Source organism: Eutrigla gurnardus (assembly GCF_963514095.1).
Source record: "Eutrigla gurnardus genome assembly, chromosome: 19".
NCBI classification, from domain to species: domain Eukaryota; kingdom Metazoa; phylum Chordata; class Actinopteri; order Perciformes; family Triglidae; genus Eutrigla; species Eutrigla gurnardus.
Window position 1 is genome coordinate 21,267,305 of NC_139930.1, and position 23,289 is coordinate 21,290,593.

General features: G+C 38.9%; 3 protein-coding genes across 3 annotated transcripts; 1 reads left to right on the forward strand and 2 right to left on the reverse strand.

Moving 5' to 3' along the window:
- Positions 1 to 3,210: 3,210 nt before the first annotated feature.
- On the forward strand, positions 3,211 to 4,629 carry grp (gastrin-releasing peptide). The gene is made up of 3 exons (XM_084034820.1): positions 3,211 to 3,723; positions 4,119 to 4,343; positions 4,422 to 4,629. Exons 1-3 carry the CDS (start codon positions 3,570 to 3,572, stop codon positions 4,463 to 4,465), a joined length of 423 nt encoding a protein of 140 aa, XP_083890946.1. The 5' UTR covers positions 3,211 to 3,569; the 3' UTR covers positions 4,466 to 4,629.
- Positions 4,630 to 5,977: 1,348 nt separating this feature from the next.
- On the reverse strand, positions 5,978 to 8,882 carry rx3 (retinal homeobox gene 3). The gene is made up of 3 exons (XM_084035027.1): positions 8,225 to 8,882; positions 7,737 to 7,972; positions 5,978 to 7,014 (listed from the first exon to the last, which is right to left on the reverse strand). The coding sequence occupies exons 1-3, from the start codon at positions 8,484 to 8,486 to the stop codon at positions 6,574 to 6,576; spliced, it is 939 nt and encodes a 312-aa protein (XP_083891153.1). The 5' UTR covers positions 8,487 to 8,882; the 3' UTR covers positions 5,978 to 6,573.
- An 8,622-nt stretch (positions 8,883 to 17,504) lies between these two features.
- On the reverse strand, positions 17,505 to 22,950 carry cplx4a (complexin 4a). The gene is made up of 3 exons (XM_084035369.1): positions 22,567 to 22,950; positions 20,725 to 20,812; positions 17,505 to 18,560 (listed from the first exon to the last, which is right to left on the reverse strand). Exons 1-3 carry the CDS (start codon positions 22,728 to 22,730, stop codon positions 18,333 to 18,335), a joined length of 480 nt encoding a protein of 159 aa, XP_083891495.1. The 5' UTR covers positions 22,731 to 22,950; the 3' UTR covers positions 17,505 to 18,332.
- Positions 22,951 to 23,289: the final 339 nt, after the last annotated feature.

The following is a 23,289-nucleotide window of genomic DNA, read 5'->3' on the forward strand; positions in this document are numbered from 1 at the left end:
TAAAAGTTAGTTATTGACACGTAACTCATCATAAAAACAACATTGAGTGCTTCCTAAATTCACCCCACAGTGCCATCTGCTGATCGTCTTCCTTCTAATACTTACTTCAGTGGACTTTTGTTCAACGTGTGGAGAAATATACAGCATTTCTAATAGAATCAAAACTGAGAATTACCAGCTTTAAAAAAAAAAAAAACCCCACCAAACAACGCTTATTGAAACTTTCTAAGTAATCATTTAATTGGTTAAATGGTGCGGCGTGTAGTGCAGGTAATGAAGGGCTGCCAATCAGACCTGAGTGGCTGTTAGTGAACTAGCGATGAGAGGTTGAAGGATTTAAAAACAACCCTTGGCCTCTCAGCGTGCGGTAACCCCGGGTTACGACCTTCGTCATTGCAGGCGTGTTTGAAGTCTCATGCATGTGGGTCGCACATTCGGCAAATATTCATGGTAATAAAACATGTTTATCATTCTGTTGGCTCGCTAACTTTTATTTGAGTTTAATATTTTCTTGTTTTTCCAGTACGTGATCAGCGTCTCAACGTCTCACGTACAACGTAAACCGACAGATAGTTCAGGTGGTTCTCCCCAATGCTCCCCCGCGGCCGGGAGTGACTCATCCCGTTTCGTTAAGGTCAACCTCGGACGAAGATGCGATCCGTTACAAAGCCGTCGAAACTCTCTTAAACACGTAATGTGGGGATGCGTGCGCGGGGCTTCGGACCTGACAACAGCCGGAGGAAACCTCCAACCTTTTCAGCACAGAATGTAACTTCCCCCCCCCCGTGCGGACTCTTATCTGGCCTCATCCGTTCTCGTCCTCCAGCAATCTGTCCGTCAACACGGCCGTGAAAGGGATCAGTCAAGTACGAGAATTTCACATGTACGGGTTAATTCCCACTGTTGACCTTTCCACACTAATAAACGGTGGCGATAACAAACGTTTATAAGGCATTGTTACAAATTCCTGTAACTGAACACACGACAGGTGTCGTCTGCAGCAACATTAAACAGAAACACCCAAACAAGCATCATCGGAGCTCACGACCTTCGCAATCATTCAATTGTTTTGTGTTTTTTTCCCTTTAACTCCTGCATCATTTCCTCTTCTGTGAAAACAAGGCGATGATTGGAAAACGAAGTACCGGTACTTGTAGTTTACGGAAGAGGAATAGGGCTACGTAAAACATGTTTCAGTCAGAATTCAGACTTTAATTCTCTAGCAGAACATGTCACATAAAAAAACAAACTCTACAGACACATATATATATATTAGGGCTGTCAAAGTTAACGCGTTAATAACGCGTTAACGCAACATCCTCTTAACGCCGTTAATTTTTTTAACGCGCGATTAACGCTCGGTATTTAAAAAAAAAAAAAACGCGCATTGTATGATTTATGGCCGTCGGTGGCACCTGTAGTCTTGATCCAGAGGGAAGGTGCCTGTCCACAGGCAGCGGTGTTTCCCCGCGTCCCATTCATTGTCTATGTGAAAAGCCGTGCAATGCATTCTGGTGGCGTTGCGGCGAATGTCGAGAGACGGCGCGCGAGTTGGCCGCTCCTCATTTGCCTAAAGTTGAAGTCGAATCTACTTTATGCTAATCAGAGGCGCCGGGCTCGACTCGCCGCCTCGGGAACGCTCGCGAACGCTCGCAAAAATGTGTTGTTTGAAGGAGAGCGCCTGTCAATCATCCTCTAGTGGCAGCCCACCAAGCGTGCAATACTGGGAAGCGGCGCGTCCACACGCGTTTAAAATCGATTTGTGAACGGCAAATTCACCTTCAAAAGACTGCCAGATGGTTCAGTCGATAAGACCAAAGTCATCTGCGCGTACTGTGGGTATGAAATGAGCTACCATAGAAGTACGTCCAGTCTGAGATATCACTTGCAAGCCAATGCACTTATATCCTAACTGTACTTATCTCCTGTTACACTATCTCCTGTGACATGTTCACTTTAATTGTTTGTGATATATTCTTATAACCCTGTTTTGATCCCATGTTTTGGTAAGGGGATATTTGAAGTGTTAAATAAACATTTTCATAAATCAAGTATATTTGCCCTTATGTTATTAAAAGTATTAAGAATATGAAAAAAATACATTAAGGTACATTTAGAAGAAGAAAAAAAAATGTGCCAAAAAATGCAATTAATTTGCGATTAATCGCGAGTTAACTATGGACAAAATGCGATTAATCGCGATTAAAAAAATCAATCTTTTGACAGCCCTAATATATATATATATATATATATATATATATATATATATTACATTTCATTTAGCCAACACCTTTATCCAAAGTGACTTCCAATAAGTATATTTATAACAATTTGTATTAGTTAATTCTACCTATTATTTGGACAATTTGATTTTACTATCCGACAGCTGTGTATTCTGGTTCTTCATGTAAATTCATAATGTTGGCGACCTGTCAGCATCCGTTATATAATCCCATAATATGAGAACACTCTGAAAGCGGGGCCATTCTGTATGATGAGTTACATTTCTATGTCAGATTTGGAGTATTTATGGCCAGCGCTGCAGCATTACCAGGTAGGATGTAATTAATAAATACTTGTTGCAGCGACATAAAGATTCAAAATTCAGTCAAAATGAATGAATATCTGATCAAATTGAAGCTACCAGGCCCCGATAGTGGCTCCAAAACCACATGGATCCTACATTATTACCCATAGTATCATTTAAACCTTCACTGGCTACTAAATACCCAGACATAACACAGAGTGCATTGTGGGTAATGTAGGAACCTCAGGCTTTGATATCGCTGGTTCTGCTGCATCTATTTGATCTTTTTTGTATCTTTTTGTATGTTTAATATAAAGTATTTATACTTCCATTCCATGCTTCTACATTGCAGAATTAAATATTGAACTTTTAGCAAAACATTTAATATGATGTATTGCTAACAGTTATAAACAGTACAAATTTGCTCCATATTCAACATGAAAATGCTTCTTACATGTCGGTAATAATTAAATTATAGTGGATGATAGTCCATGCATCATAGAATACAATATCTTGATTATCTTCTATATACACACTTTGAAGTGCTTTTTCTTACGCAAAGATTGTGAATCTTATTTTCAGTCCCGAAACGGAAGCAATTACGCAGAAAGTCCCGTCCATCATCGCGTGAATGACGCTGACGCCTCCTGTAATCACGCAGCAATCTCTTGGACAAATACGAGACTTAATAATTGCACGTTATGGATGATGATGATGATGATGATGATAATTTGTCATCATGACTTTCTCATATTAAAAAGAAGGAAAAAAAACCCCACACGACCCGCTGACGTGCGGCTCGTACCAGGAGGGGCATTTAACTTTCACCATTACTCACTTCCATCAAAGCCCGTCGGCTCGTTTCAACTTCCAACAAGTGTGCAAACCGCAGCGCACCTTTTATCCACCTCCGCCGCCACTTCGGTTCACGCGACCGAGCGACTATGTCGGAGCTTTTCTAAAGTTTGGAGCGAGCCCGAGAAGCTGCGACCGAGGAGGAGGGCGGAAAAGAGCCGTTCAGACCCGACTTTTCTCTGATAACATGGGCGGAGTGTGCGTGCGGTATTCAGGGACTTGCAGACCGGCGGGTCTACTTTTCCTCATCCTGGCCGCCGTGCCGTGCATGCTGCACACCTCGGAGGGTCCTGCTGTGGTCGTCGGGAAAATGTACCCACGCGGGAACCACTGGGCAGTGGGTAAGCAAAAAAACTTCATAAATATATGTTAAATTAACCTAATATTTGCTTGGATTATTTGGTAAATATACACCTTATTTTTTTTATTAAAAGCAAATAATATGATCATATATAGAGTCTATCAGAGGTTAATTAATGAATCAATTAATTGTAATAATGCAGTGATTTCTCATCTGTCAGCTCTAATAACTTAAAATGTTTCCTGTTCACATAATAGACGAGTAGCTTTCTGCCAGACAGCTTCACAAAATAAATTAATTACATGGAATTATGACATTTGGATGTTTCACATACATTATGTGTGTGTGATCCAGGCAATCTTTCATCTGAGTGAAATTTTAAAACCCACTGTATAGTTGGAACCATACATTTAGATCCCATTATAACACCCCCAGGTCACCTGATGGGAAAGAAGAGCGTGGAGAGCCAGCCCGACCCACGGGAGGAGGACCGCGACGGCGACCACCTGGCACCCCTGGGAGCAGCCGGGGTCACGGGGCGACTGCTGGAGGCTCTGCTGCAGCGGGAGGACCGGAGACGGACGATGCCACGAACCAGACGGGATGCTCCGGCCGAACGGCGGCTGGAGGGAAGAGGACAGAGACGGATATCTCAGAGAGGTCAGTGATGTGGTTTCTCTCAAATGTGACTGTTTTGGTGATGAGGTATCGTAACGGCGTGTTTCTCCTCCGTTGCAGATGCCGAAGCTGCTTCTCCTGGCTTTGAAACTGCGAGACGATGACTCCACCTGAATGCAAGCCGAACTATATATGGGTCACCACCATGTAATCAAATATTCACACTTTACATATAAATATATATTTTCTTTCTGCCGTAAGAGGATGCTGGAAACCCAATCGAAGATTATTTCATCAATTAAACATTTCTAATATCTCAGTGTGATGACATGTTGGCTGAGGATGTTGAATAAATGTCTCATTGTGATAACTGCATCGTGGAGGTCTCATCATGCTTTGCACAAGTGGACACATTCACTGTTGTTGCTCTTAACGCTCACAAGCCTCACCCCCACCTGTACAGTAACCGCTTTGCACCACCAGATGGCGGTAAACATCCACTCTGAGAGCACTTGTTTTATGTAATACCATACCAAATATGAAGATGATGATTATAATTAGAGATGACAAAAGCAGTTTATCGTCCATTTGGTGATTTTTGATGCGTGCATCCAAACAAACAGCCCAAGTGTGTATGACAGTGGGATTATTATTATTATTATTATTATCATTATTATTATTATTATTGGCCCTCAGACAAAAGGACATGTTAATTGAAATGATTTGGCTGCACACATCTTTATAATTAAAGCCAAAAAGGAAAGTGTTCCCTTCTGTCCTCTTCCCCCGTTTGTCGTGGATGATTAGTGAACAATGGAGCAACAAGCCACTTTCACCCCGTCGTTACGGGTTTTTAATCCCAGGAGCCAATAGGATAGAGTTTATGGGAGTTAATGAGGAGGAAGTAAGTGGGTTGGCAGGAAGTCTTGGGAGTTTTAAGCTTCTTCTTTATCACATTGTCTTTTCAATTAAATTATTAAATGTTCAGTGTGAAAGTTGATACCATGACGAGGCGGAACTGTTTCTTTTCTTCTAGTTGAAGTTGTGTGTGAGCTCATTAGCATCTTTATTGAGTTATATAGCTGTCTGTCCGTCCATGTGTCGTCCATCTGTCCATCCGTCTCATTCACAAACTCACTTCAGTGTGAAACAATAGAATGAAACAGCTGACAATGTCAACCTGCTGCTGCATTTAGTGTTAAATGTGTGTTTTATGGCCAACCTGGTCTGTCTGTCTGTCTGGCTGTCACATGGGATCCACCATTAAGGGGTCTTGTATATAATATTTCTTCCTAGTTAGTGTGTGCTGATTATTATTATTATATTATTACATAAATGTGATATTGGCGGATCAACTTCAGGTCTATTCTGCTCTATATTCCCTTTTGCATGGCGACCATCACTGATGTATAAACACACACACATATGTTTTTCATCCTGTCAGGCATTTCTATATAATCTCCATGACTCAAATGTAAAATAAATAAATAAATAAAAATGGTCTAGGACAACAAGGCCACAGTTTTGTTCATGAATTTTACATATAAAGTTTATTGTGTAGAGAAAATATTCACATTATTTAAATCTTTCACGATGCAGATGAGAAAAAGCAACGGGGGGGGGGAAGGATGAGAATGAGGCTCCATTTACAAAAGTAGAATAAATACTGACGGGTGCTGATGGAGCTGTAACGCTGAGACTGAACAAACATAAAACTCGCAGTGAAGATAAGGAGAAGAAAAACACCAGATCATCAAAAGTTCATTAGTGACACATGTTTTTACAGGAATTTCACAGTAAATGTCACAGATTTAAGGGTGACGCTTTCCTTTAAGCCCCCTTATTTAGCTTTATAAGCAGTAATACGTTTAATTAATGGTTTATAGCACATTATATTATAGTTATAAGCAGTTAAGATCATTAGAAGTGTTTATTAATGTATATTATTTGTCAATTTATAACTTCTACTTGTTACAACTCTGCTTGTCATTCATTATTAATGTAAACCGCAGCATGTATGCTTCACAAGAGGAGTTAGAGATGACAAATGCATGCATAAACGCTACTTCGTTACAGTGTGTTAACCATTAATCCGGTGCCGTTTATGAATGGGAGATGTGAGGCGTTACCCTTATAAGTGACGAGGATGTCTCTCATCCCGGGGGGGAAACTGTCGCTTTGACTCGTTCAGAGATAACAATCCTGCGTGAGGATGAAGTGAGTTTCTCAGAAGATGCAGCCCGATGTGTTTCGTAAAAAAAAAAACCCTGCATCACCACGTCTTCCCAATAGACTGAATATGTTCTTTGGCCTTCATCCTCAGCGAGGCAATACTGGAGTTCCTTGGGTCAGCGGAGCAGTGGTAGGCCGGGGGCGGGGGCCCGATGTGGGCCAGGTGAGGGCCGTGTCCCAGGCCGGGGGAGTTGAGGAAGGAGGCCGGCAAGGAGGAGGGCATGGAAGGGGGAGGAGATGGGGTGTAAGTGCCTGGGAGGCCCTGGGAGCCCATGATGAAGCCCGGGAGGGACTGCAGGGAGGTGGAGGTGGTGATCGGTGTGGAGAGCCAGGGGTCCAGCTGCAGACTGGAGCCCAGGGAGCTGCCGGGAGAGCGGCTGAAGGAGAGCAAGGAGGAGGAGGAGGTGTCCTGGAGCTTGATGGAGCTCACCTCCAGCTTCTCCTGCCGACGCCACTTGGCCCGCCGGTTTTGAAACCACACCTGCAAAAGAAAGAGGAGGATTTTAAATTTCCAATTCCATTAAACTGCAGTAGAACTTTATTCATCCTTGCCGAGGCAACTCAACACAGATGACGAGAGAGATAACACTTTTAAAGCTAAAAACAATCAATATTCAACAGCAGTTATGTAAAATATGATTAAAGTATTCAAATATTGAGAAATGTGGAGGATGACAATATTTGATATATGAGAAATAATAAAGCTAAAACAAATTAATGATTGCTTCAAAAGAAATGTATTGAACTTTCAGTTTCTTTTAATATTGAATCAACAATAAAATCCCTAACTTTCTAGTTAGTTCTATTTTTTAAATAAATATTCATTTAAAATTCAGCCAAAGTTAGTGAGAAAGTAAAACAAACACTGTCCTCACTGATCCAAAGTTATTTCCATCATGTGTAATATATAAGTTAATATGAGTTAAACATCCCTCAATATGTTATTTAATTTAAGAAAATTAAACTAATTCTACCTAATTTCTCTAACATTTCTAATATATCTCTTATATTTGATGCAATATTACTCGATATAAACACTAAATCATTAAGGATGCAACTATTCAAATGTAATTTTGTTCATCTTTTGTTTAGTAAACTACCACACTGCCTGCGGGCCTCCAGGCCGAACACATCCGCGCGCAGAGCGGAAGGACGGCCGATGATCGCGGTGTGTTTTCGGGGAAGGAGGAGGAGTGGACATACCTGCACTCGGACCTCCGGCAGGTTGACCTTCAGCGCCAGCTCCTCCCTGCTGTACACGTCCGGGTAGTGGGACTTCTCGAAAGCTCGCTCCAGCTCGTGGAGCTGGAAGGTGGTGAACGTCGTCCGGTTCCGACGGTGTTTCTTCTTGGGGTTGTCATCGTCGGACAGTTTCCCGTCCCGGTCCGGTGAGTCCGGGCAGACGGACGCGTCCGCGGCGCCGCTGGCGCAGCACACACCTGCGGGGAGAGGAGAGCGTGAGACGGGAAACAACACCTTAACATTATGACGCTCATTTTAAATATGAAATAAAGCAGCCTAATAACTCCATTTCCAAGCAAGCATCTTTATTAATTGATTTTCTTTTTTAGTTTTTTCAACCTGCTGAAAGATAAGACACACTGTCTAGAAAATAACACCCACGTGATTTTCTTGAGAAAGAAGGTAAATTCAAATTGCGCATTTTTAATTTGCGCAAACTTCCTACTTACTGTCGAAACTTTCCGAGGAGTGGCTTTTCTTCAGTGGCGACATGATGACATTCCGCTCCGCGTCTTTGACCAGGACTTTGTCCGTCATGCTGTAGCAGGCCGACTTGTGGAAGATGGTGTCCTCTTTAAATCCCAGTATCGCCTCGATGCTGTGCACCGTGGACGGCGCGTCCCCGGGGCTCTGCACGCAGCGCGCGGAGGAGGGAGACAGGCGCTCATCCATCATCATCACCACTTGGGAAGTTGATCCAAGAAGCCACATTGGTCGGCGAAGTCCCGGAGACAAATCAAAAGTGACGCTTCTTTTCCCACAAATGTGTTATTTAGTGTAAAACGAGATGAAAACTTGCGCAAGAGACGCGCACCAGCAAAGTCCGCGTCGCTCAGTGGATGTGGAGCATCTCCAGAGGGGGCTTTTAAAGTAGCGCCTGCTAAAGACCCCCTGCTCACGCGGCAACCCCCGCTGCACGTCAGAGAGGGGACGTCCTGTTTGGATTTGGCCCCTGGATTTAGGGGGTAACTCTACACACACACACAGACACACACACACACTAAACACGAACTCCTCCCCATCCTCGCTGCATCACACATCGCCGACTCTAAACCTACTTACATAAATCTTAAAACCATCTTTCCACTCCTCCAGATGTCATGTTCATGTCAGTCTGTGGAAAGAAAAAAAAAAAGAGGAAGATTAGGCTCACAGATTAAGGTACAACAAAATCATAATTACAAGATTTCTGGTCAGGACAGGGATTGCAAGAAGACAGCTTAATATTTAATCAAAGCGTCAAGATATTGTTGCCAAATCAAATTGATATTTCATTTAGTTGAAGATTTTTTGTTTTGTTTTATTGACCTAAAGGACACATCTTACACCTCCCTGACACATGTTGAGTGAAATACTTTGATAGGTTTATTCCAAATTAAATGAATGATAATAAATCTGACTTCTTTGCAGACTTTATTTAACCCGTTTCTAGGTGTTGAGGCAAAAAGGGTAACAAAGCCCAAACAATAACAATTTTGGGCAATAACCACTTAAGGCGAACAAAGATTGACTGCAGTGTGGTAATCCTTCTTAAGGGGATTACATTATTTTACTCAAAAGAGTTAAAACCCCTAAAACTATTTAGCTTTTCCTAATTACAGAAGGTGACCTTATCCTTTGTTTGCCTGAGAGGGGGAGGGGGGGGGGGGGGGTCCAGAGGGAGGGAGATGCTAAACGAGCACTGTTTTAATTAACGACAAAAAGTTGTGAGGCAAACGCACACAAAAGTTCATTTGTACAGCTTATTTAAAAAAAAGATACTCTGTTTGTTGCAGAGGTGTCAAAAGTACAAATATTCACTCCTCAAGTAGAAGTACTGATTCTTTAGAGTAGAAGAGAGAAAGTACAGGCTCTGTACTCAAAGTATAAAGTATGAAGGACATTTCTACCTGCTGTTTTTTTTTTCTTGTAAGGCTAAGTGAATCTCACGTAATATTAATACGAAAAAAAATCGATAATTCCCCTCAAATGTATTAAAACTAAAGTAGCCTGTTTGAAAATGTGAGGAGCAGAAAGCAGGGTTTTGTTTTAAAATGTAGGGAGTAAAAGTTACAAAATGTGTTGAAAAATAAATACTCAAGTAAAAGTACAGATACCTGAAAATTCTAAAGTACAGTAACAAAGTATTTGTACTTCATTACTTCCTGCCTCTGTGAACTTGTGTTTAACTGTTTAACTTACAGGTGATATATCAGGTTATTAAGGTCTACGTGTCTGAAAAGTACAGCTTAATAACCTGATATATATTGATTGTGTAACTCGGCCGATAGCTGGATGCTCAACGTCCTTTTTTCCGACGATGCATCTGCAAGAGTGAGTGCACGTGGCTGACAACCTCAGCTCTGCTGATCCTATTAGATGGTAATCTCCAGACTTCACAAATCCACAGCCGTTTTAAACGTTGGTTCATGTGAAACTCGAAATGTTGAGGATTCCTTCCAACCCCCCGTTCTGTCTAATCATCCCTAACAAGTGTTTGGATAATGCCCAATTAAATTAAGACCTATTTCTTTATTCACTGCATTAGCTCTAATTCAAGTCGATGGGATTAATTGGCGTTGTTTAACTTGACATGTTTAATGGTTGCACAACAGGATTTCTGTGGGATGGCACTTTAATAAGCAGAATAACGACTCTATTTTCAAAATCTCTGTCCTTGATAGTTAAAATTCATAATAATTGGAAAAGTCATAATGTAGTTTGTTGAAAAAATTCATGAAAAAGTCATAGTATAGTATGTCAAAAAATTCATGAAAAAGTCAGTATAGTATGTTGAAAAAATTAATAGTATAGTATGTCAAAAAATTAATGAAAAAGGTCAGTATAGTATGTTGAAAAAATTCATAGTATAGTATGTCAAAAAATTAATGAAAAAAGTCAGTATAGTATGTTGAAAAAATTCATAGTATAGTATGTCAAAAAATTAATGAAAAAAGTCAGTATAGTATGTTGAAAAAATTCATAGTATAGTATGTCAAAAAATTAATGAAAAAAAGTCATAGTATAGTATGTTGAAAAAATTTATGGAAAAAGTTGTGAAAAAAATTATTGTATAGTATGACAAAAAGTCATGAAAAAGTCATAGTATATGTTGAAAAAAGTCATGAAAAAGTCATAGTATATGTTGAAAAAAGTCATGAAAAAGTCACAAAAAGTCATGAAAAAGTCATAGTATATGTTGAAAAAAGTCATGAAAAAGTCATGAAATTCATAATAATTGGAAAAGTCATAATATAGTTTCTTGAAAAAATTCATGAAAAAGTCATAGTATAGTATGTCAAAAAATTAATGAAAAAAGTCAGTATAGTATGTTGAAAAAATTCATAGTATAGTATGTTGAAAAAATTTATGAAAAAAGTCATGAAAAAGTCATAGTATAGTATGACAAAAAGTCATGAAAAAGTCATAGTATATGTTGAAAAAAGTCATGAAAAAGTCATGAAATCCACAATAATTGGAAAAGTCATAGTATAGTTTGTTGAAAAAATTCATAAAAAAGTCAGTATAGTATGTTGAAAAATTTCATAGTATAGTATGTCATAAAATTAATGAAAAAAAGTCATAGTATAGTATGTTGAAAAAATTTATGAAAAAAGTTGTGAAAAAAATTATTGTATAGTATGACAAAAAGTCATGAAAAAGTCATAGTATATGTTGAAAAAAGTCATGAAAAAGTCATAGTATATGTTGAAAAAAGTCATGAAAAAGTCACAAAAAGTCATGAAAAAGTCAGTATATGTTGAAAAAAGTCATGAAAAAGTCATGAAATTCATAATAATTGGAAAAGTCATAATATAGTTTCTTGAAAAAATTCATGAAAAAGTCATAGTATAGTATGTCAAAAAATTAATGAAAAAAGTCAGTATAGTATGTTGAAAAAATTCATAGTATAGTATGTCAAAAAATTAATGAAAAAAAGTCATAGTATAGTATGTTGAAAAAATTTATGGAAAAAGTCATAGTATAGTATGACAAAAAGTCATGAAAAAGTCATAGTATATGTTGAAAAAAGTCATGAAAAAGTCATGAAATCCATAATAATTGGAAAAGTCATAGTATAGTTTGTTGAAAAAATTCATAAAAAAGTCAGTATAGTATGTTGAAAAATTTCATAGTATAGTATGTCAAAAAATTAAGGAAAAAAAGTCATAGTATAGTATGTTGAAAAAATTAATGAAAAAAGTTGTGAAAAAAGTCATAGTATAGTATGTTGAAAAAATTCATGAAAAGACATGAAACACTCATGAAAAAAGTCACGAAAAAGTCATGAAAAATTCTAAAAGTCATGAAAAAATCATGAAAAAATCATGAAAAAATCATGAAAAAGTCACAAAAAAGTCATGAAAACGTCACAAAAAGTCATAATAAATGTTGAAAAAGTCATGAAAAAGTCATGAAAAAGTCATAAAAAAGTCATAAAAAAAGTCATAGTATATGTTGAAAAAAGTCATAGTATATGTTGAAAAAAGTCATGAAAAAGTCACAAAAAGTCATGAAAAAGTCATAGTATATGTTGAAAAAAGTCATGAAAAAGTCATGAAATTCATAATAATTGGAAAAGTCATAATATAGTTTCTTGAAAAAATTAATGAAAAAGTAATAGTATAGTATGTCAAAAAATTAATGAAAAAAGTCAGTATAGTATGTTGAAAAAATTCATAGTATAGTATGTCAAAAAATTTATGAAAAAAGTCATAGTATAGTATGACAAAAAGTCATGAAAAAGTCATAGTATATGTTGAAAAAAGTAATGAAAAAGTCATGAAATTCATAATAATTGGAAAAGTCATAATATAGTATGTTGAAAAAATTCATAGTATAGTATGTCAAAAAATGAATGAAAAAAAGTCATAGTATAGTATGTTGAAAAAATTAATGAAAAAAGTTGTGAAAAAAGTCATAGTATAGTATGTCAAAAAATTAATGAAAAAAGACAGCTCTTAACCACCTGCTACGGTATGTGAGAAGCATCGACCAAAGAAAGCTGGAGATCTTCTTACGCTTCTGCACAGGGTCCACTGTGCTGTGCACAGGCACAATTGAAGTAACTTTTAATAGATTGTGTGGTTTAAGTCGCAGGCCTGTAGCACACACATGTTGAGCAGTTCTTGAGTTACCATGCACCTACAGCTCATACCCAGAGTTTCATTAGGAGTTTGACAATGTCCTGTCTGGCGATTGCTTTACAATGGATATTGTATAGTGAATGTAAGGGATCTTACACATGTTCCTTTTCTACTGACATTGTTATAGCATTTGTCTGAAATAAACTGTTTCTACAGATTTACATTTATTTATATTTAAAACACTTTATTTGTTCATACAAGGAATGGAGATGAGATCAGATGCATTATCTGATGACATTGCTTTATTACACTTAATATGATAAGTCAGAAAGGTCTGCTCTCATAGGTGAACATCCCTTTTTTTCAGGCCTGTATCATTTTCACATTTTCATGTGCATGTTTTTTGCAATTGTTATTCAGAAGGAAGTTCAGCATTCAACAAAATAGTAATACCTGTTCCAGGCACATACATTTCAAATGGCTACCCATGGCTGTTTTTGTTGCAGCCTCATATGTTAAACATACTGACAGTAACTGTCAGGAGCACAATATTGTTGAATAAAAATGAAATTCCACTTTCATGTCCTGCCTTGGTGTTTTTCTTTGTTGTGATTTTGTTTGTTTCCTGTTCATGACTGATGGCAAAGTAAAACATCTTTGACAATACTCCTATATGCTGTGCAACAAATTGAAGTCTATTTCTAGCACAAATTACTGATAAGAGCTAATACTCGCTAAAAATGTACAGTTCTGTGCTTCATTGAATCAGTCTGGGATTACCTGAAGAGACAAAAGCAACTGAGACAGCCTAAATCCACACACGATCTGCTGAAAGTTATCTGCCAAGTACCTTGAAATACTGTGTGCACAATATTGCTGCAAATGTTCTTAATGTCTGTGTGTGTGTCTAGTGTAGTCAGTGAGCACATAGTGACAGATCAATCCTTTTTCCAGGAGAAATAATCCAAAATTCCAAATATAGCTTCTACAGAGTTCCTGGAAAAACTTTACAACTGAGAATGTTTGGTGAATAAAGCATGGTTGACTGCAGAAGAATTGTCTGATCATGTGTTCAGTTTAGATGGATACAAATGTAGTACCATCTCAAATTAGAGAGCAGATCTTATCTCATTCCTCAAATGTAGGTACAAATCCAATGCTTGATGAGCATCAGCTGGAAGATGCAGCTGTGACTCCACCATCAGAATGTTGCAGATGCTGTAGATGTCTGTGTCACATGGCACTGCTGGTCGAAATGTGCAGTTACTCTGACACAACTGTACATCAGCTCTGTCCACTGGGGAAATGCAGTCATCACTTGTGTAGAGTTCTGGGAACATGTACATGATTTGAGGTCGACCACTGGGTACCCTGTCATTCTTCGATGGTCTGATGACATGTGAATCCCACACATGGATGGTCTCATCTAATTCGTCCTGGAAAAAATTATATATTAGAAAGTAAGAAAACAAGTTAATTGATATGCAAAGTGAAAAATCGCCAAAATTCATAAAATGTTGTAAAAATTATGTAAAAGTCCTAACATATGCTTCTATATCGCGTGTCAATCAAAATCTGAGTGTAGTGAGTGCAAAATAGTTATAAAAAGGCTTAGTCATAAGGTGTCTATGCAAGAAAATAATCTTTAAAAAAAAAAAAGCCTTGATCATATTGTTAAAAAAAGGTCATGCTATAGCACGTCGAAAATTCACGAAAAAGTCAGTCAGGATATATTCATAAAAAAATATTTAAAATTGTTAAAAAGGCATAAAAATCGCTCATCTCGCTTGACACGCCTAGTCTCAGTGTAGTGAGTCCAAAACAGCCATAAAAAGCCATGGTCAACTTTTTCAGGGAAAAAAAAATATTATACATACATAGCATGTCGAAAAAAAAGTGAAAAATCGACAATTCATAAAATGTTGTAAAAATGATGTAAAAGTCCTAACATATGCTTCTATATCGCGTGTCATTCAAAATCTGAGTGTAGTGAGTCCAAAACAGTCATAAAAAGGCTTATTCATGGCAGGCAGGCAGGTGGTTGAGTGGTTAGAGTGCATGCCATTTACCCATGTCTGCATATATGCAGCAGCCTCAGGTTCGAATCCCGGCTGGAGATCCTTTGATACATGTCACATCCCCCTCTCTCTCCCATGTTTCCTCTCTATCCACCGCTAAATACAAAGGTGTCTATGCAAGAAAATAATCTTTTAAAAAAAAAGCCTTGATCATATTGTTAAAAAAAGGTCATGCTATAGCATGTCGAAAATTCACGAAAAAGTCAGTCAGAATATATTCATAAAAAAATATTTAAAATTGTTAAAGAGTCATAAAAATCGCTCATCTCGCTTGACGCGCCTAGTCTCAGTGTAGTGAGTCCAAAACAGCCATAAAAAGCCATGGTCAACTTTTTCAGGGAAAAAAAAAGTCATACTATAGCATGTCGGAAAAAAAGTGAAAAATCGACAAAATTCATAAAATGTTGTAAAAATGATGTAAAAGTCCTAACATATGCTTCTATATCGCGTGTCAATCAAAATCTGAGTGTAGTGAGTGCAAAATAGTTATAAAGAGGCTTAGTCATATTCCCCCCCCCCCAAAAAAAGTCATACTATAGCACGTCGAAAAAGTCAGTCAGGATATATTCATAAAAAAATATTTAAAATTGTTAAAAAGGCATAAAAATCGCTCATCTCGCTTGACGCGCCTACTCTCAGTGTAGTGAGTCCAAAACAGCCATAAAAAGGCTTATTCACGGCAGGCAGGCAGGTGGTTGAGTGGTTAGAGTGCATGCCATTTACCCATGTCTGCATATATGCAGCAGCCTCAGGTTTGAATCCCGGCTGGAGATCCTTTGATACATGTCACATCCCCCTCTCTCTCCCATGTTTCCCCTCTATCCACCGCTAAATACAAAGGTGTCTATGCAAGAAAATTATCTTTAAAAAAAAAAAGCCTTGATCATATTGTTAAAAAAAGGTCATGCTATAGCATGTCGAAAATTCACGAAAAAGTCAGTCAGAATATATTCATAAAAAAATATTTAAAATTGTTAAAGAGTCATAAAAATCGCTGTGGTTAGAGTGCATGCCATTTACCCATGTCTGCATATATGCAGCAGCCTCAGGTTCGAATCCCGGCTGGAGATCCTTTGATACATGTCACATCCCCCTCTCTCTCCCATGTGAGCGCCGCCACTGTGCACCATCGAACAAGCCACGGTCCTTCAGATCATTAAACAGAGAGATGTAGAATTCCATTGATTCCCTTCTGAGGAAGCCCCACCAACTCTCTATTCGCTGATTTGCTGTGCTTGCCCCTTCGATGTAGCTGTCAATGCTGGAGCCGTCTTGAAAGTTGCGACGGAGAAAACACTGAAAGTCTCTGACTTTAACATTCTCTGTGCCCCGGTCGCCTCTGACAATCCTTGGAGAACCACCATATCTCTGGACTGCCTCCATGTAGTAGCCTCCGATGATTTTTGGATCACTGCTGGTAGTAAATGCATTCATCCAGATAAGATATAATTGGGCCCCTTTGCAAAATAGCTTCGGCGATGGAGCCGTCTCCTTCCTCTGAGTTCAACACCCCTCGGGTCAAGTTCTTTTAGAATTAAGCGAACCTCTTCTTTCTTTACGTGAAGTCCACTCTCCTTGCATTTTGTGTACATCCACCTATATCCACAGAGTTGGCCCGATGTTTGTAACTGTTCGTTAATGAAATTAACTACGTGATCCAACGCGGCGTATCCCTTGCGCCGAAACAGATTACAAGACTTTAAAATTCGTTTTAAATGTCTTTCAGACACAACATAGCGGTGACGACTTGCAAGCAAAGCAGAAATGTCCTTATAATGAAGTCCCAAGTTAAAATATAGCCGAACTAACTCCTGTACTGTCATTTTCACACATAAAACACAAACCAAATGCAGTGGATGGTCTCCCAGACATCATGCGGGCATGCGATACTTTCTAAAGTATCTGGTGCTCACGAGAAAGTATCTTGTGAGCACGAGAAAAGTATCTGGTGCGCACGAGAAAGTATCTTGTGCGCACGAGAAACGTTTCAGTTTTTTTTTTTTTTCCCCCATGTCCCTTTAGGGGCTCCGTAAAAAAGTCATGAAAAGTCATGAAAAAAGTCATAATAAATGTTGAAAAAAGTCATGAAAAAGTCATGAAAAAGTCATGAAAAAGTCATGAAAAAAGTCATAATAAATGTTGACAAAAGTCATGAAAAAGTCATGAAAAAGTCATAGTATATGTTGAAAAAAGTCATGAAAAAGTCATGAAAAAGTCACGGAAAAGTCATGAAAAAGTCACAAAGAAGTCATGAAAGAAGTCATGACAAAGTTATGACAAAGTTATGACAAAAGTCACAACAGGGATGGCTGGTGGCGCAGTGGTTAGGGCAGCCGCCCCACGTATGGAGGCTAAACATCCTCGACGCGGTGGTCCCGGGTTCGACTCCCGCCTGGGTTGTTTCCCGCATGTCATCTCTCTCCCTGTTTCCACACTGTCTTTAAAAGTAATACAAGGCTGAGCGGCACTCTAGCCATGTCGAAAAAAAGCTGTAATATAGTATGTTGAATAAAGTCATGGTATAGGTTTGTTGGAAAAAGTAATGATTTTGTCACTTTTTTTGACAATATATTACATTTTTATTCAACATTGAATTTGTTCAATATCAGTCTTTATTTGAACAATACATTTACAAGCATCTCCGTGTATTGATCTGTATTTGTGAGCATTGTTTTCATTTTCACAGAACAAATCAATCAGCATTTTAAAGTTATGATTCGTGATTATGTGCACAATGTCTCTGCAAATATTTCAGACTCAACAGCTTTTATTACAATTAAAATGTGTATGTGGAGAAATTCAAAATAAATCGACAGGTCAGAACTTGATTATCTGCTTTGTAACAACACATTAATTCACACACCACATACAAAAAAACCTCTAGAATAACCAACAAACCAAAAGGAAAGTTGAAACACTCACACAGGGTTGAATTTAACTTAAATAAGGGTTGCTGTGTTTTTCATTTGACTGAAAGTCGCACTTTTAAAGATGTAGTTCTCAATTAACGAGAAAAAAGTGAACATTAAATCACAAATAATCCTAATTTTGAAATGTTTTGTGCCATATGAACGGGGAAATAACTCGTCTACATAACTGAGCTAAAGAAAACGCTCATGGGGGAGAGATGGGGCACTGTGGTTTTAATTTAAAGTATTTTCAGTTTGTTGCAAATTACTACCCATTCAGTCACAAGCTAACAGGGAAACGTGTACAAGATCTCCTTCAGAAGATGCAGATATGATTTTACACCCTTTGTTTTTATGACGGAGAGATGATTTGCCTTTTCTAGCGCTTATAATAAAAGTGAATAGGCGGTTGTAACTGAATCCCAGACTTAATAACACAACCCAGTCTGCAGACTCCCAGACTCTCGTGTTCTTCATCTTCATCGTTCAAATACTGACGGACGCTCACATGACGGAGCACTTCTCCTCCGCTTTGGTCTTCAGCTCGGTGACGGTGGCCGAAGCCTTCTCCTTCAGCTGGTCCATGTCCATGTTCTGCAAGTTTTGAAACTGGCCCATGATGGAGTCCTTGCCCTCCTCCTCCGTGGCGTCCTCGTCCACCATCTTCAGCAGCTCCTCGGGCACGTCCACGTCGTCGCCGGCGATCTCGATCATGTTCTCGTCCTGCTCGCTCTGCGGACGACAACACCGAAACACCGAAACACCGTCAGAACCCGGAAAGGTTTTATAGTCATTATAAGGACTAAAAAATCCAGATATATGTGTTAATTCCAAAATCTTCTTTTCTTTAGAGGTTTTTTATTGAAATTGAGATTTTGTCTTTTTATTACTACATTTATACATATTCACTCACACATTTTCTTTCCTTTCTCTACAACAGTAATATAGTAGTTAAAATATGTCTCCATAAGAACAGAGTATTATATTAATAAGCTTTTTAACTACCAAACACGAGGGACAGCATTTTTATGGTTTCCAGGATTTACAGGATTAAAACACACACACACACACACACATATATAAATATATATATATATTCCTTTTATACTCTGATCTAACGAACATTGCATGCATTGACCACACTTCATAAGAGGACATATAAGACTCCTCCTTTGATTTGCCTTTAGTCCTAATGAAAGACACCAACATATTCAAATGCAACTCATTGCTTTCTTATAATTTGGATTCAAACGCGGAGCAAACGGGGAAGTAAAAATAGTCCGACTCCAGGAAGCGTCCTAATCCAGGCTCCAGCCGCTGCCTTCGAGGACGCTCCGCCGTCTGTGTTTTCTACACTTCATGAAACAGAGTCTCTTACTTCAGGCACCTTTTGCATCAAAGAAATGTATCTTTAAAGCTTTTCCAGCAAACTCAATCTAATCACTTATAATATCTGGAATATTCTCGCCATGGGCCGTTGCACTAGGGACTACTTTAAACTTCAATCTGTGGGATTATCTCAGTCCTGCTTTAGCCTTTCCTCCCCGAATCCCAACGATAATCTAAAGATATCTTCTACGGCGTTGCACGGGAACCTAATTCCATTAGACTAACAGCAGCAACTTCCTGTTTCTGTTCGTACTGTACGCTTGGACGGTTTCTCGCAGCTCTGGATGGATACGCTTCTCTCAACCTCCAACCCATCAATAGGAATCAACACAACACGGAGTTGCCTTATTGTTAAAATACACATTTCACTCCTATTAAAGACACTTTGTCTTTTGTTCTTCTTCCAGCCCGGCATGCAACGTAAACATCATTGAGGGGGGAAAAATAATTAGATTTATATGTATAGCCTCCGGCCATTGTCCCCGTCAGATATGTGTGGTTTCAGTTTAAAAGACAAACGGTGAAAAGAAAATGCAGCCATTGTCTGAGCCTGGAAACTGAACAACGGAGCGTCTGTGGCGTTGCACTGTGAGCGCCGACGCCTCCAGCAGCCAAGGTCATCACTCATTCACACACACGTCTAGTGTGAGAAAGGCTGTATTAGAAATAGATTTTTTTTTTTTCATGAAGACACAACTACAGTTTAAACCACAACATACCTTATGTGCTCCTTCCATTACGGCTTATTTCCCCTTTTAAAGTGTGCAGCTCACACCCGCTCAAGTAGATGTTGTTCTTTCTCAAAGTCGCTTCACACTGGCCGGCTCTCCCTAATGAGCCCTGCTCAGGCATTCGGCTTTATAGGACTCAAGGTGCAATATGGGACACGTAGGCTCACGTCTTCCAAGACGTTCAGCCAACGTCTTTCTCTCACTAATCTATTGGCACGGCTTCCACCTGCTGGCGTCCGAGCTGCCTGAAGCACCTATTTGCTGTTTACCTGCACGTGCAGGACAAGCCAACTCACACACCCGACCCTGCGCTTCACTTAATTATCATTAGAACGACCAGTCCTTATTAAAAGGCTGAGAAAGGGAGTCTATAATGTGATTCATCTATTTACCATTTATTAGTAGCATATAACATTTAATAATACTTTCTTCCAACCAATGTGCTTATTGTCTGCTAAATGCCCTGAATGTTAATGTAATAAATATATTCATACAGACGTGCATTCATGGAGGCTAAACAGATCATGAATGACATTATAGCAAAGATACGGCTGTAATAATATAAAAAGGAGAACATTAATAAATACAGATGTCATTATATCTGCTTAAAACCTTATAATATGTTATGAACCATTCATTCAATAGAAACAGAGTAGCTAATTTAAAGTCCACCGTTCTGCCTTTGTGTGCATGTGGACGGGTTTATTCATGCTCGGGCTGAATGACATTCTAAACATGTGAGTTACACAGAGGTGGAGGAATGAAAAGGTGTTTACCTTTGGCAGTCGGTATTTTTCTCTGAGGCAAACCCTCAGCGTCGCCCTCTCGGCCTTCTTGTGTAGGAAATCTGCATCTCTCTCCATCCTGGAAGGAAAAATATATAGAAATCATTAGCAGGACCATTTATTTATACCTCAACGAATAAGAATGTGACGTGTTTTTTAATCTCTTTTCTGGAAAATAGAGCGGCAAAGCTACAAGAAAGGTGGGAGTTTATGACCTTGTGAGGTCATCGGTGTGTAAACGGCTCAAAACGACACGTAAATATTCCGTTTATTTAAAGGAAAATACAGTTTTGTTACGATAAGTGTGTCTTTATTGGATTTTAATTCAAGTTGGGCAATTCTGAACATGCATGCATGAGTTAGAGGCATGATTTCCTTTTGTCTTACTTGATGAAAATGATTTGATATCACTTCTGGAGAGAAGAACACGGTTATTGATATGTTACGTATTTATTATCCCTGCACACATTTCTTTTCCTTAGTAACGTAATAACTTGTCTGTTACTCCCAGTTTTACTTCCTTTAGATTCATAGGATGCAACATGTTGCACATGAAATTAAATGTTGCCTCTAAGTGTTTCGGGCCAATTTAGAAAACAATAATCCAACATAAGATCATGGAAGGGAATCATCGAAGCCCGTTTATCGTCCATCTTCAGTGTGAAGCGTGTATTTCTGTACTTTCGAGGCGACGCACATACTTTCCCTCGGCTAATTAAAGATGGGATTATTAGGCCAGACTGGCTCAAGCAGATTTTAAATCAAGTCGCCGCAACTTGAACTGTAGCAAAACAACAACACAATGGATGGGTTTCTTTCATTTCTTTTTTTTTTTTTTTTTTTTTACATACTATGCTTTTTAATGCAGATATTAGTGCCATTTTTAAGAAGAGCATTCATGTTCTTATCTTTTTAATTCCCATCAAACGTTTGTATGATCAGACCTTTTGTCATTTCCCAAACCTAAGTGCGGAGAGGATTAATCCCGTTATGTAACGCAGGATCTGCTTGATGCTGCAAAATCTAATCTGTGTCATAAAAGTCCACATTTTAAAAAATACTAATATTATTCCCACTATTTCATGAAAATTTAATTTAGGATGAATTAATCGCATCGTTGCTGAGAGTATATTCAGAACAGCAACAACATGGTGGTGCACAAAACCGAACTACCTGCCGCTCAAAACCGCTGCAGAATATCAATCAGAATAAAATCAAAAGATATTCCATAAATATAAAATAATAACATTTTTAAGAGCTGTGTGTATATTTTAAAGAGCTACCTGCAATGGGGATCCAAAATAAATTAATAAATATAATTCTGCATGATTGTGATTGATTTCCTTTGCTGCACCACCACATAATCTCTTCAATTATTGGATTTTTTAAAGGTTAAACTTGAAATATTCCAATATTTTCTGAATTTTTGAACTGCCCATTTGTACAATTGCTTACTTTAAAAAAAAAGAAAAAAAAAGAAAAAGAAATATGCTGTAGAAGTGCAACCCATAACTGTCTTATATGCAGAAACAGATGAGGGATGATGGGAGATTATTGATCCAGACAGGAGCCTAAGCACCGGGTTATTATGAAGTAAAGATCCACTATGGCGCGAACTGCTGTGACCTTTAGATTCTTTAAAAAGAAATAACAGCTTGAGCACTTTAAACTCAAAAACAATGCATATATGAGTGTTTACATATAGTTAGGATGGGAAAAAAGGGTGGAAAGTAGGAAGTGGAGGGAAGTCATGACAGCTCGTCAAGGTCAGGCGGTTTTCTCAGGGCCGGTGACATCATGTCAAAACGGAGAAGTGTCCATGTCGCTACTTACTTCTCCTCCACCACCTGTTTTTGGTACTCTTCATACTCCTCGCGCGTCATCCCCGCTGCTTTGGCTGGGTCTGTGGGGGCGGCCTCCTCTTCTTTGTCGCCCCCGCCACCGAGGCCGATGCCCGACAGAGGGTTCCCAATCATGCTCTTGATCAAGAAAGCCATCTCCAGTCGCTGTGTGTCTGCTCACTCTGCGAAGGTGACGGGCTTTTTTCTCTTCTCTTCTTTCTTTTGGATGGAGGTGAAAGTGATGCCGCTGTCCTTATGGCGCCCACCGGGGTTCAGCTTCCTGTAGCCGTCAAATCCAGTGGTAGCTCTGTGGCTAACCTGCTGCTGGTCTACGGAGCCAAGGGCACACTGACGACAAGCAACACACACACACACACACACACGGCCATAATCTGGATTTAATCCTCCCTGCTCCACTGTGCTAAGAGGCAGATGGCCTGTTTTCTCTCTATTTTTAAAGCATGCAGACCTTTGCAGATCATTATTTTAGATACTTTGTGTATTATGTGGAAGAACTTTTTAATAAAAACTGTTTTTTAAGGACGGCTGCCCTCAGATTTCACGTACGCCTCTCCTGCGCACCAGACGCTTAATCATATTAGTGAAGTATTGACTGGCCGTGTGCAGTTTACACCGCTGAGACCAAGCAGAGGAGAGAGGGAGGGAGGGAGAGGGGGGAGGGAGGGAGGATTACAGCGTTCATCCCCCCACCGAG